This window comes from Pezoporus flaviventris, unplaced genomic scaffold (assembly GCF_033815535.1).
Source record: "Pezoporus flaviventris isolate CSIRO_AGI_PZ_B2104156 unplaced genomic scaffold, CSIRO_AGI_Pfla_v1 ptg000031l, whole genome shotgun sequence".
NCBI lineage: Eukaryota > Metazoa > Chordata > Aves > Psittaciformes > Psittacidae > Pezoporus > Pezoporus flaviventris.
In genome coordinates this window covers 54,699,803-54,713,185 of record NW_026892579.1, presented here as the reverse complement: position 1 = coordinate 54,713,185, position 13,383 = coordinate 54,699,803, and the positions used below count along the sequence as shown (strand labels likewise).

At 45.7% G+C, this 13,383-nt stretch overlaps 1 protein-coding gene across 1 annotated transcript; it reads left to right on the top strand.

The window, feature by feature from the left end:
* Positions 1-1,294: 1,294 nt before the first annotated feature.
* Positions 1,295-10,829, top strand: LOC133273110 (serine/threonine-protein kinase PDIK1L-like). Its single transcript, XM_061461065.1, has 5 exons — positions 1,295-1,548; positions 1,910-2,520; positions 4,221-4,437; positions 6,414-6,663; positions 10,101-10,829. Exons 2-4 carry the CDS (start codon positions 1,975-1,977, stop codon positions 6,644-6,646), a joined length of 996 nt encoding a protein of 331 aa, XP_061317049.1. The 5' UTR covers positions 1,295-1,548; positions 1,910-1,974; the 3' UTR covers positions 6,647-6,663; positions 10,101-10,829.
* Positions 10,830-13,383: the final 2,554 nt, after the last annotated feature.

Here is a 13,383-nt window from a genome sequence, read left to right as displayed (position 1 = left end):
CGCACAACTTCTTTTCCCGGGCTGCTTGCGCGGGGGAAGGAGAAGCGTTCGCCGATTGGTCCGCTGGAGGACCCACCTCCCTCTCTCTGACTTGTGATTGGCTGGACCGCGCCTCCCTCCTCCTGATTGGTAGGCTGCTGGCAGTGGGTGGGGCCGCTTGTCGGCGCGGGAATTGCGGCTGCGGCTGGAGCCGGTGGTGAGGAGGATGGTGGCGGTGCGGACGGGTGGGGAGGGGGTTGCGGCGGGGGAAGTGGGGACGGGACGGGACGGGACGGGACGGGACGGGACGGGACGGGACGGTCTGAGTGGCTGCTGGGGAATGGGGCAGTGACCTGAGGTAGGGAAGGAGCTGGGGGTGGGTGGGTAAGTGACCTGAGGTAGAGCAGCGGCCTGAGCTGACCACCGGGTCTTACTTGAGATAGTGGGAAGTGCTGGAGCTGAGGGGATGGTGGAGGTGGGGATTGAGGTGGGGCGGAGGTGTTAGGCGGGAAGAGCTGGGCCGGGGCGGGGGGATGGGGAAAGGGGCTAAGGTGGGGAAGGAACTGGGACTTGAGGGTGGGGAAAGTTATCTGAGGGGAGGGGAAAGGCGTTTAGATGGGATGCTGGGAAGAGCTGGGCATGTGAAGCTGGTGGAGGCGGGGTATGGGGAAGGGCCTGGGGGAGAGTGAGGTGGGGAAGCGGCTGAGGTGAGGCAGGGGTGGATGGAGGTGGGGAACCGGAGCTGGGCACAGGGTTGTGTCTTAATTCAGGGGGCGCGGCTGGGATACGGTGGGAATAGGTTTGGTGAAAGGGTTTAGGCTCTTCCCAAACCTGCTTTGGAGAGGAGTGGGGGGGTTGAGGTCTGGGGAAAAGGATGAGAGATTTGAGAAGGGGGCACAGTAGGGGGATAGAGCTTCAGGAAGGATGGGGTGGAGAAGGAAGCTGGGGTTTGCTGGGAAGAGGGGGGTTATGTTGGGGGAGCTGGACTGAAGGTTTGGGAAGGGAGAAGAGTTTGAGGGGAACTGAAGGCTTTGAAGCAGGTGGGATAGGGAGAAGGGGGAAGCATTAAGAGGATTGGAAAAGGAACATGTGGGGCATGAAAGCAGAGAATGATTGATATGTTATTGGGGAGCCAAGCAGAATGGTGCTGAAGAGCACTGGCACAGGCAGAGGGGTGAAACGAGAGGCTGAAAAGGGAGAGGGTTATTGGGGAATAGGGGAGGAATTGAACAAGGGACCATGGGAATTGCAGCAGGAACCTGCAGTAGTCAGTGAAGTGATGAATGACCTGGGATGGGGATCCTGGGAGTGGGACAGGGAGCTTGTGGCAGAGGGGGAAGTGCAGTGTAAGGCTTGCAAAGGGATTGGAAGAGGGTGAGCTGGAAAGAGTGAGCATCAGGGCATGGACTGGTAGAAAATTGGTAGTTGAAGTGCAGGGACATCAGGTAGCCATTGACAGATAAATAAATTTACTGGAGCAGGAGTGAGAGTGAAGATTTAGTGCCAAACTGGCACTTCTGGCTAACTTTATTTCTTCAAAAGTCAATTCTGGTGAAAGTAAGTTCAGTTGTTACCCAGGAGGTCTTGTCTTTCCTTCCCTGCCCTGCTTAGGAAACATGTCTACATAGATCTTTTTCTTTCTCAGTAAGCTTTTTCCACTGTGGACAAATCAATGTCACCTCATAGGTGGTTCTATCCTACTGTGCAGCTAGGATTGTACTCTCTAATGTCTCAAAGTTACCATGGATATAGACTTTCTCTTAGAACCCTGTTTTAGCTGCTGGTTCTCATGAAGCTGCATCATAAACCAATGCATATACTGCTAGAATTGATACGACTTGGAAGTATTTGCAGTTAATGACTGGTAAGCTGCTTTGTTGGGGGAGTTTTAAGCTTTTTATCCCCTTCTCTTTCAGGGTTTTTACTGCAGGTGACTGATTGCCATGAGTTCAAATATTTTCCTCTGATTTGCTGTTCACTGGGCTGAAGTGAGGGATGGCTGAGGAAGCCAAGTACAGCATCATTCGGGAAGTGGGCCGAGGGAACTATGGGGTGGTTTATGAGGCCATCCTTAACCAAACTAGAAGCAAAGTAGCTGTAAAAAGGATACACTGTGGTGTCCCCGAAAATGTAGAACTGGCTCTGCAGGAGTTCTGGGCCCTGCAGAGTATCCAGAGGCAACACGAAAATGTGATCCAGTTGGAGGAGTGTATCCTGCAGAATGGCCAAGTCTTTCAGCCCATTAGTCATCATTACAGGAAATCAGACAGCCACTTGCTACTCATTGAGACCTGCCTGAAAGGACGGAGGTGCATGGATCCCAAATCAGCCTGCTTTCTGTGGTTTGTGATGGAGTTCTGTGATGGTGGCAACATGAATGAATACCTGCTGTCCCGCAGCCCTGATGCTCAGCTGAACAACAGCTTCATGCAGCAGCTCAGCAGCGCCGTGGCTTTCCTGCACAGAAACCAGATAGTGCATAGAGACCTGAAATCCGACAATATTCTGATTTCTCATAGACGTGGAAGTCCCATAGTAAAGGTAAGGGAATAAAACTTTGTTGTAATGAGTATGTACTCTACACAGCAGACCAATACACGCAGGGGAATGAAGGGATTGAGAGTACCCCTGAGGGGAAGGACTGGGGGTAATGGTGAATGAAAAATTGGACACGAGCTGGCAGTGTGCTCTTGCAGCACAGAAGGCCAATCGTATCTTGGGCTGCATCCAAAGAATTGTGACCATCAGGTCAAGCGAGGTGATTCAGCCCCTCTGCTCTGTGAGACCTGTCCTGCATTCAGTTCTGGGGCCGTCAGTATGGGAAAGATGTGGACATGTTGGAGATGGCCCAGAGAAGGGCCACAGAAATTATCAGAGGATGGAGCACCTCTCCTGTTAGTAATGGCTGAGAGAGTTGGGGTTGCTCAGCCTGGAGAAGACTCTAGGGAGACTGTATTGTAGTCTTTCAGTTCTTAAAAATGGCCTATAAGAAAGACTGTGATAGGACGAGGGGTGATGGTTTTAAACTGAAAGAGGAAGATTCAGGCTGGATGAGGAAGAAATTTTTTACAGTGAGGGTTGTAAAACACTGGCACAGGTTGCCCACAGAGGTGGTAGATGAGCCATCCCTGGTGACGTTCAAGGCCAGGCTGGATGCGATTCTGGGCAACCTGATCTAGATGAAGTTGTCCCTGCTCATTGCAGGTGGGTTGGACAAGATGATCTTTGATGGTCCTTTCCAACCCGAACTATTCTGTGATTCTACATGCATACACGTTGTGTGCTTTGGAATGGGCTTTTGATAAGACTTGTGGTACTTGTAATAAGCATATTCAGAACATCTGATATCAGTTGTGGGCTTTTTTTTTTTTTAAGGAGTCTTGGAAGGATATAAAGGTCACAATGGTGTTTTTCTGTAACATCCTTCATCCACTGCTTATCTGTTGACAGGAGCAGTTCAGGGCTCTCAAGCTTCTGCATTCTAGATCATCAGAGAGATCATGATCCGTCCAAAATGAAGCAATATTTTCTGTGCCCTTAAACTTTAAGAACATACTGCCCTGTTACAACAGTATTGCTGCCTCAAGCACATATTGATGTTCAGGGGAGGCAGGGAACGTCTTTGTGCTTCATATTGGTGCCCTGATTGAGATAAGCACTGGCTAGCTGTGCTTATTGTAACAGTAGACTGAGAAGCTGTTCCAGCTCTACAAAAAGCTGGAAGCCAGCTTGCTCCTGAACTTGCAATCCCAAGAGTTCGAGTAGTTAGGACATAAAAAAGTAGGTTGGTGCATTCAGATAATTCATGTTTTGACCATTCAGATCAATAATGGTATTTGTACTTCGACTCGTAGAGCTGTCAAGGGACACTTAAATCCATGTCATCTTAATCACTGTGGATAATAATGGTAATGCAAGAGATTTGGTGCGCTCACTGTAGAACAGTACGAGCTGCTTCTACCACAGGTGGTTTTCAAGGTATGTTAATGCCCAATTAGATGTAATCAGAGTGAACTTGACAGAAAGATGATCAGATGCCTGGTTTGCCCATCTTAGGAAGGGGAGCAATCAACAGGAAAGGAATTGGGAAGGGACAGCTAACAGGAAATAACTAGCTCTTGCTCACCAGTGTTTGCACCCACCATGCTGCGGTGGATTTTGGAGCGGAATTCACTGAGCTGCTGTTTGAAAACTTAGTGTTTGTGAATAACTGATTTTTACTTTCTTTACATGCATTACAGGTGGCAGATTTTGGTCTCAGCAAGGTGTGTCAGGAGAAAGGGAACGTGAACCGGCATCGTTTCTCTTCTGCGTGTGGATCCAACTTCTACATGGCTCCAGAAGTATGGGAAGGTCACTACACTGCAAAGGCTGACATCTTTGCCCTTGGGATCATTTTCTGGGCTATGGTCGAGAGGATCACCTTCCGAGATGGGGATTCTGAGAAGGAATTGCTTGGTGAGGATCAGATCAGTGCTGTCCCGTTGTCACTGAAGGCTCTGGATCTGTAGGGATACTCTGAGAGATGTTCTCCCAGGCATAGTTACAAATGCTGTGGCATATGTGCTTTGGATTTGCCTTTTTCTGGGAATTTGCAGCCCAAGAAACACGAATCTGACTGTTGGGGGGGGGGGGGGGGGGGGGGAGAGAATGTGTTTGGTTTTTTTGTTTTCAAGAGAACTGCAAAGAAATCTTTTTCTTCTGCATGCATTGTTTTAACTTGGTTGCTTCTCATGCTGGGTTTTCAAGTCTTAGAGACATATCACTAAAGCAGAGGGAATGCTTTTTCTATTTAGAAATCATTATTTTATTTGGAAGATTAAAAGATTTACAAATACTCTGGGGGATTTAAAGGCTGAGGGAAAGATCGCTTCTGGCTTCTCTGCTCTCAGGCATTCCTTACCCCAAGGAATGCTCTTCAAAAACGGATTTGGCCCTTGTTATTGCTAAAAAATTATAACGGGAAAAATACTTATAGCTGTTGGTGAGGCATCTGTCTCACAGCTATATTCTTTATAGAGGATTTAGTATCTATATGCTTCCATTTGCTCAGAAATGCTTTAAATGCTCTTAAAACCAAAACTTTTATGGAATTGGACTTACGAGTTTGCTTGTAGCCTTGACTTGGCATAACCAAGGTATGGGATCAGTTGGAACACTGAAAGGATGTTCCAAAGAGCCAAATAATAGACTTGGAAAGGATGTTTTGAAGAGCTTCGTTGCCATCTGGCTGAGTTTCCTCACAGTTTAGAGATGCATGATCTCGCAGGGATGACTCCTCTGATGGCCTCCTTGCTCATTCCCTCCTTCCCCACTGCCGCCTCCTTCCTCCAAATCCCCCACAGAAATGCACGCTTGAAATACTTTGTACTAAATGATTTCAGGAAAGTATATTGCAGTGGAAAATCCATCTCAAGAGGAGAGAATGCCAGTCATGCACATTAGCATAATAATTGAAGACATCTACCCAGGCTCTGAGATCATGGCATACCTGTCTGTCTTTGAAATGTTTAAATTCTTAAAAGGAATTTCCATGAGGAACTTTGAGAAGCTATTGTGCTACTCCTGTAATATTTTTTTTCTATCTTCCAAGTAGGCTCATTTCTAATTCTCTTATTTGTTTCTTTTTAAAATGCCAAACACTGATAAATGTTTTAGCTCCTGCCTACAGAAATAAGCAAATGGTTGCAGCTGAGACCAAAGCATGAGCAGATTTCATTAAAATAGCTCCCCGCCAAGTTGTGATAAGGAGTGTGCAAGGCCAGCCTTTTCTATGCACAGACAGGTCACTGCCTCTGAAACGTTTATTCTTTGCTTGGTGCAGGGGCAGCACAGCTTGAGTGAGCAAAGCTCTTTCTACTGTCTGGTTTGGAAGCCGGTTAATCATTTTCAACAACCAGTGAAATTTAGATTACCAGGAGCAAATTTACATTTCCCTTCCTTAATCTTGCTGAGGAGAAGTTGGCTAACAGTAAATGGCCTGTGCTGTCATTTGAATTGAAATCCGTTTGACTAACTGAGCAAATAAGTTTTGTGTTTAACTCTTTCCAAGTCACCTCAGCCAAGCATAGTCTCCCTCCCTCTTCTAGAGCTTCTCAGTCTGGTCGTAGGGAGTAAAATGGAGGCAGTTCATTTCAGCAGCCCATATTTCTGCAGATGGTCCATATAGCTGCTTGCTGAGCACACTGTGCTTAAACTTGCTCCCTGTGTTCCACATGCCTGCTCACACAGCCTTGTGCAACATCGTGATTACTATTTCAAAGTAAAAGCCTCTCCTGATAACAGCCTCTCCCAGTATTTGACTTGGCAGTTGTCTCTTAGTAAGTGATAAGCCCTCCAGATGTATTGTTTTCCAGATTGTCTATCCATACTGCACATGACAGTGTTTTGTGCACTTTTACTGTACAACCTGACTCCTTCCAACCTGTGTTTAGGAACTTACATCTGCCAAGGGAAGGAGCTTGTTCCCCTTGGAGAAGCATTGCTGGAGAACCCCAACATGAAATTACAGATTCCCCTGAAGAAGAAGTCCATGCCAGGTGATCTCTGCAAGCTCCTGCACGACATGCTGGCTTTTAACCCAAAGGAAAGGTTGGATGCCTTCCAACTAGAAGTCCGAATCAGGCAGATCTCCTACGGCAAAAAGCGCCAACGTTCTGTCTCCTAGAGATGAAGGACATTCAGGTTAGTGTCTCTGCCAGGCTACTCTCTGTTTATTCTGAGCTTAAAGGGGATTTTCTGTTAGTGACCAAAGCCCTCTAAATCAAATGTAACATATAGCAGTTCTGAAAATTCGGTGATGGGAGTGTGCAGTCAAACTAGAAAAGGCTTCAGTAAGCATTTAGGGAAAGGAATTTGTTTGAAGTGCTTCTAACAAAGAAACTTTTGCTCCCTTAATAGTGTTTGTTCAGAGAATTGGCTGTGCTGTCTGGAATTGCCATCCTGTCCTTTACGCTAAACCTCATCTACTTCCACAAATGTGGGCAGGTTTCTGCCATCAGTTCAGTGTTTAACTCTGCTTGTTTGTTGCGTTTACAATAGATTTGCTAACTAAATAAAAGCTGAATTAGGCAAAGTTACTGAATATTTTGTGTTAGTGCATTTTAAATATGGCATTCAGGTATGAGAGTAACTGTCAGATTAAAGACAGATTTATTGTTTTAATTAAAGCACTTTTAATGCTCGGAGGGCATCAGAGATGGATGGCCCAAATGTTCAAGGAGCTTCCTGTCCTTTTTGGCAGGCAAAGGCCTTGATAAATGTCTAGGAAAAGGCTGGACTGGAAGTCTGGTGGTCTTGCCAAGTCCCACAGTGAGGCTGTTGGTTTTATGTGCCCACTGAACGTCCAACATAAAATACAAGGCAGTCTGTCATATTCTCTGTCTTTCAGGAGAGCAACAAAAATACAGAAGGGAGTTTCCAGGATTTTCAAGTCCTGTCTTCTGCTGTCATGGGCTTCATGTTCTAGAATTTGATAAATGCATCATCAAAACAAAGGTTTTGTCTGACACTGTCATTGAGAGTGAGCATCTAGCTGTCCTTGTAGCTAAGGACATTGTCCTTTGCAACACAAATGCCTTTCTGATCCGTTCAATACTCCTGATCTTGTGACAGACTTGTCCTTTAGCTTAAAATGTTCTTGGTCCCGGGTGTTTGCCCATTCTGAACTATTTATAGAGAACAATTGTAACCTTAGCAGCATTTCTTCCTGCTCAAGGTTGGTTGGTTGGTTCCATTGATGTTGGCTCCTCCAACTCTTCCACTTACAAGTAATTTCTGCACTTTAGATGAGTCTCTTCAGGTCCTTGTAAAGTGCTAGGATTTACTATCCAGTCTGGAAATACTCTTCCTGATGTATTCCAGGATAGCATCTCTCCTTTCATATCTGTCACTTAATCCTCTCATAATTACTTTGTATCCTGAAGCCTTTTTTGACTTGAGTTGCTTCAAATAAATAACGTTCTGGGTTAGAGCAGTTACTTTTGCTTGCAGATGCATGACCTTATGTTTTCTACTTCCAAGTTTTATCCTGTCAGTTAGAAGAAGCAGTGAATGACTGAGTATTTCCTCATCCTTTTTGATAACTGTAATACCTCCGCCTTTGTCATCAGCACACTTCTAACTGTGCCAAGGCTGTTAGTTAAAACAGTAATTAAAGAAGACTGTTGCCAGTGCCAATCTTGATAAAACTCCACTCTAGCCTCTTCATTTCCAAATTACCAGTTTCAGTTTCCCCTTGGGACAGGTTAACTGCCTTGACATCTTCCTTTTTGACTAATCCCAGTCTTCTCCGGATTATCTAATACTTCCTTGTGTGGTACATCGAATGCTTCACTAAAATCTCAATGGACAAGACCAACGCTTCTTTTTATCTAGAAAAATCAGTTTTATAGCTGAAAATGCAAACCCTACCAGAGTAACTGGGTCAGTTCTGGGGACTCTTACCTGAAATGGGAGGCCTGGCATACTGTAATAGCAACAGTACCACTAGTTGGCAGGCCAGCCCTGAAGTGGTTAGCCTGCTGCACAGGAATTTGCAAGGATAAAGAGGAAAAAAAGGCTGTAGCAGCACAATGTCAGGCTTACTACTGTTGTCTTTCCTTGTCATATAAAACCATAATGGTAAATAAGTTTGCAGACTAGGCTTAGATGAAAAAACACCAGCACAGGCAGGACATATCCCTGAAAACCCTGTCTGTCTCAATCCTCTTCATTTACTGTATCCGCCTGGTCTGGAAGAAGCTGGCTGAATACAGATTACGCTTGGAAATTTGGCGTGGAATCGGAGTTGATGCAGCAGTGACTCGTGGCACAGTGCTTTATGCCATGAGGTGCTGATGAAAATGCTGTCAGCAGCTGTGTTAGCATGGACTGGAATGGACCCCAACCTGCCTTTTGAAAATGGGGTTGTCTTAAACTCTGATACATGGATGCTTCATTCTATAAAACAGTCTGATTTCGTATTGGACTTTGCTAATCTAAAATCAGGAGTAGGATGGAAGCTGAGATTCTCTGATTCTAGCAAGGCTAAATCTAGGAGCTTCAGTCGAAACTCTCCAATAGCAAGTTTGACTCAAACAGGAGTAACTTATTTTTCCATAGTTTTTATCATAAAATTGCTTTGTTACCCTAGGGCAGTGACTCTACAGTGTTGGGCAGCCAAACACTAAATCTCAGAACAGCGTGAAAACCATCTGAATGAGTTTTCTTTTATGACTTTAAAGACAAGAATACACCTGTGATTCAGGAAGTCCTTCAGTTTCACATTGCTCAGAATGAGCACAACCAAGCTGTGTTTTGCAGTTGACATGCTGCAGGGAAGGGGCACCATCCAGAGGGCTCTGGACAGGCTGGAGAGGTGGGACAGTGTAAACATTGTGGAGCTCAACAAGGCCAAGAGCAAGGTCCTGCACATGGGCTGGGGCAATCCCAAGCACAAACACAGGATGAGCAGAGACTGGATTGAGAGCAGCCCTGAGGAGAAGGATTTGGGAGTGTCGGTCAATGACAAGCTCAACATCACCCAGCAGTGAGCGCTTGAGCCCAGAAACCAACCGTGTCCTGGGCAGTGTGAGAGACAGGCTGAGAGAACTGGGTTTGTTCAGCCTGGAGAAGAGAAGACTCCACAGAGACCTTAGAGCAGCTTCCAGCACCTAAAGGGGCCCACAAGAAAGCTGAAGAGGGGCTTTGACAAGGGCCTGTAGGGACAGGACAAGGGGGAATGGCTTTAAACTGACAGAGGGGAGATTGAGATGAGATCTTAGGCAGAAGTTCTTCCCTGTGAGGGTGATGAGGCCCTGGCCCAGGTTGCCCAGAGAAGCTGTGGCTGCTCCATCCCTGGCAGTGTTCAAGGCCAGGTTGGACGGGGCTTGGAGCAAGCTGGTCTAGTGGAAGGTGTCCCTGCCTGTGGCAGGGGTGTTGGGATTAGATGAGCTTTAAGGTCCTTTCCAACCCAAACCATTCCATGAGTTTTTACTGAGTAAATCTTGCTTGTGTACCCGCCCTAGTGTATGCTATCAGTGTCCCCAAGGCAGAGCAGTGGGCCAGGGGACCTCATATTTGGGCCAGTGCTCTTGCCAAGCTCTGTTTTATTTGGCAACTTTGGTGTGTTTCCTTTGCAGATATCATTTCCTGCTGCGATCTGGAGGCCTCGGAGATGGTGAATAACTCTGCCTTCCTTTGGAATGAGTGGGTCCATCAGAAGACTGTTGCTGGTGTCCAGTTTTCCCAAACGGTTATATTTAAATGAACAGCAATTTTATTTATTTGTACAGTAATTTTAAGAGGAGAACTACAAAGTATCTATTTTTATCCAAACCTTCAGTGTTTAATTCTATGTTCTTTTATGCAGCGAGTAGCACAGGTGAGAGCCTGGCTGATGTGGTCTTGTCTGTCCAGCCACACTCAGCACAGTCCTAGAGCAGTTTCTCAACTTGCTCTTTTTAAAGCAATCCTTGTGCAACCTTTCACTGCTGTCCTGTGGCTGTGCTTTCAAAGGATGGCAAAGAAACACGTGGAAACTGCCTTGAAACGGGCTTCTCTGCCCCATTGCATGCTGACTGCCTCTCCAGCCCTGGCTTCTCCTTGACAAGGCTGTGTTGCATGTCCTTGGCACACAAGTTCATCTTTAGGAGGTTTAATTGGAGCTTTTTTTTGTGTGTAATTCTTCACTGCGTGTTGCTTGGCCATGTAAGCGAGTGATGTCTGCTGAATGAGCTGGCAAAGTGTTCAGTGTCTGTTCTGCAAACTATGAGCAGAAACAAAAATGTATTTTCTTCACAGTAGCTTTTGAATATTCTTGCTTAGATTAACTAAAATGCTTTCTTAAAATAAATACAAAGAATGTTAAAGATGCCAACTCTTGATTAGAACATATGCGTCACTAACACTTAAAGTAGTTTAAGGAATCATGCTTCCTGCTGTGTTAGCTGCTTGTGCCAGCTGTTCTTACAAGGGGAATGAAAAGGACTGAACTGGAATCTTGGCAGGTAAATGGGGAGTCTAATTTACACCCTGTTTGAAAAATATTTTAATGTATCTGTAAACTACCACTGATCTTTGCTTTTCTTAAGGAGCTGGGAGCTCCTGGAACAGGTTCCTCCTGTTCTCTGCTGTTGTGTGGAGGTGAAATAGTGTCCTTCAGGGACAGCTTCCTTTAGTAGGAAAGGAATGAGCTGCCAAAAGGGACATCCCTTTTGGGCTGAGCCCTCCACCATTTGGTTGAGCCGTGGTGAGCTCTCCATCATTGATGTCACACAGAAGTCAGAAATGCATGTATTTATGTTAGAAATAGATTATAAATGTTTTTCCCCCTGTCCTACTCTACGATTGTGACTTGGAAGTATAGATTAGTATTATGTGTTATAAATGTGATTCATGGAGAGGATCTTTCGTCCTGCCATGACTTTATCCAGAGGCTCCACTGGCCTTGCATGGGGAAGTGTAATACTTTATTACCTGCTCCTCTGGGCTGTAACATATGTTTATCATGCACAAACCAGCATTAATTGACCTCTGTCCCAGAAGAGACAACAAATGGACTACCCATAGGAGTGGTCCCCCAAAAGAGCTGTTGTGGGAACATAAAAAAAGCTAATTCAAATGGTTAAATTAAACTTGACTTTGAATTTAGGAAATCCCTAGTCTGATAGCACACTGGCAGATGAAGCATGTGTAGCAATGACAGACATGATCGCTTTGAAGCTCATTCAGCTCTTGACACCTCTGCGCAGACAGGGCAATGGTGACTAGAAATGATCTCAAAATGGGGTCTGGAGCCTCTGTGGGACAGTCACCCTGTTCTGGAGAGCACTTCTGTCTTCTTGCTTTGCAGCTCTATACCTGTAGTAGAGCTCAGCCTTACCTAATTGCAGTTGTTGCCTTGATTTAAATTCATCTTGGAGTCCTGGGGAATCATAACTCAGGACTGTAGGCTGGGATTGCCTGTCTGCAGCTTTCAGTTAGAAATGCTCTTCTGCTTTGCAGTGCTGCTGTTCTGAAGCAAGGTTTCTTCATCCTTCCCTTCCTCATCCTTCAGATGCTGCTACTCTGCTTTTTGCAGCTTCCAAGCACACTGATGGCCTTCCAGGGCTCTTTAGTTGACCCAGCTCTGTTTTTCTGGCCTGCAGGTAGGTCTGTCACACCTATGCAACACATGAGGAAAACTGCAGGGCACAGAAATGGCCCTTTACTTTTTTTCTCCCTTGTTTTGCTGTGCTGAGTTTCCTCACAGCTGCTGGATATGTTTAGCTAGTTTACCTGTGCTCTAATCACTTGAAACTCTGTGCTTTATAAATTAATAAAATGCTGTGGGGTTTTACTAATGTGTTTTGAAAGTGTGGTAATAGCGAGCATCTGTTCAGAATAATGCAAAACTCCTCCTTTTCTTTAAGGTACTCCAAGTTAGTAAGTCTTACTCTAATACCTAGAGAACTGGTAAATGAATGTCTGCAATGACAGCCTCTAATTTAAGTGCCTGCTTCTTAGGGAAAGAGGCGTGAGGGAGAATCCTGGAGCTGCTGTGTGTAACGCTCTGAAAACAAGCTCAGTATTCAGCAGTGATCTAAAGGGTAGATGTAACATCTGTAGCCAGGAGAGGAACAGAACAACACGGATCCATGGTATTCTCCTATTTCAAAAGCAGTATGGAGCTCATTAATAATTATATAGCTGAGGAAAAAGAAAGAAAAATACAGAGGTTTGTCAGAGGCGTACAGTTTGGGAATGGGAGATGGGAACTTTGTTAAACTCTGGATGTTGAGGAGAAAGTGAACTCCTTATGGAGTGGATGCTCCCCTAATGATGTGAGACTTGAGGGGATGCCCAGGGGATGCCCAGGTTTCATGCAGCACACCATAGATGAATTGCTGAACTCCCTGATGAGCCACTCCCTGGTGATAGAAGGGTCAGAGGGTTTAAATCTCTGGGTGGTTATTGAACAGTGGTTTAGAGCAGCCCTTGGTTCCTGGAGTTCCTGAACGGATTTTTTGCTGCTCAAGGAGCTACTCTCTCTGTGCCCTGTTTGAAGACAGGGTTTTTTCTTCTATCTTCTGTGGAAATGGTGGTGCTGCTATCCTCTGTCTCACCCTAATGTGCTGAACCCTGAATATTGCTGCCCATCACTCACTCCTGTCCTGATGAAGTACCTGGGTCTGGGTGAAAACTGCTGCTTTGGTAACTGGAGGAAGGGGTCTGCCAGCAATAACTGCTTGTGTGGATTCCTGTCTGAGGAAGAGAACAGAGATATCAAATGCATCCCAGGGTGACAGACTGCATGTGGGTGTCTTGGCACCTGCCTCTTGGGACTCTGACACTTGATTTTTTGTAGAATCACAGAATGGTTTGGGTTGGAAGGGACCTTAAAGCTCATCCAGTTCCAACCCCCTGCCACAGCAGGGACGCCTT

Excerpts from the sequence above, each read along its gene's own strand:
- LOC133273110 (XM_061461065.1), top strand. The coding sequence starts at position 1,975 with ATGGCTGAGGAAGCCAAGTACAGCATCATTCGGGAAGTGGGCCGAGGG. Across the intron at positions 2,521-4,220 it reads GTGGAAGTCCCATAGTAAAG|GTGGCAGATTTTGGTCTCAG; the intron begins GTAAGGGAATAA and ends CATGCATTACAG. Across the intron at positions 4,438-6,413 it reads TTCTGAGAAGGAATTGCTTG|GAACTTACATCTGCCAAGGG; the intron begins GTGAGGATCAGA and ends ACCTGTGTTTAG.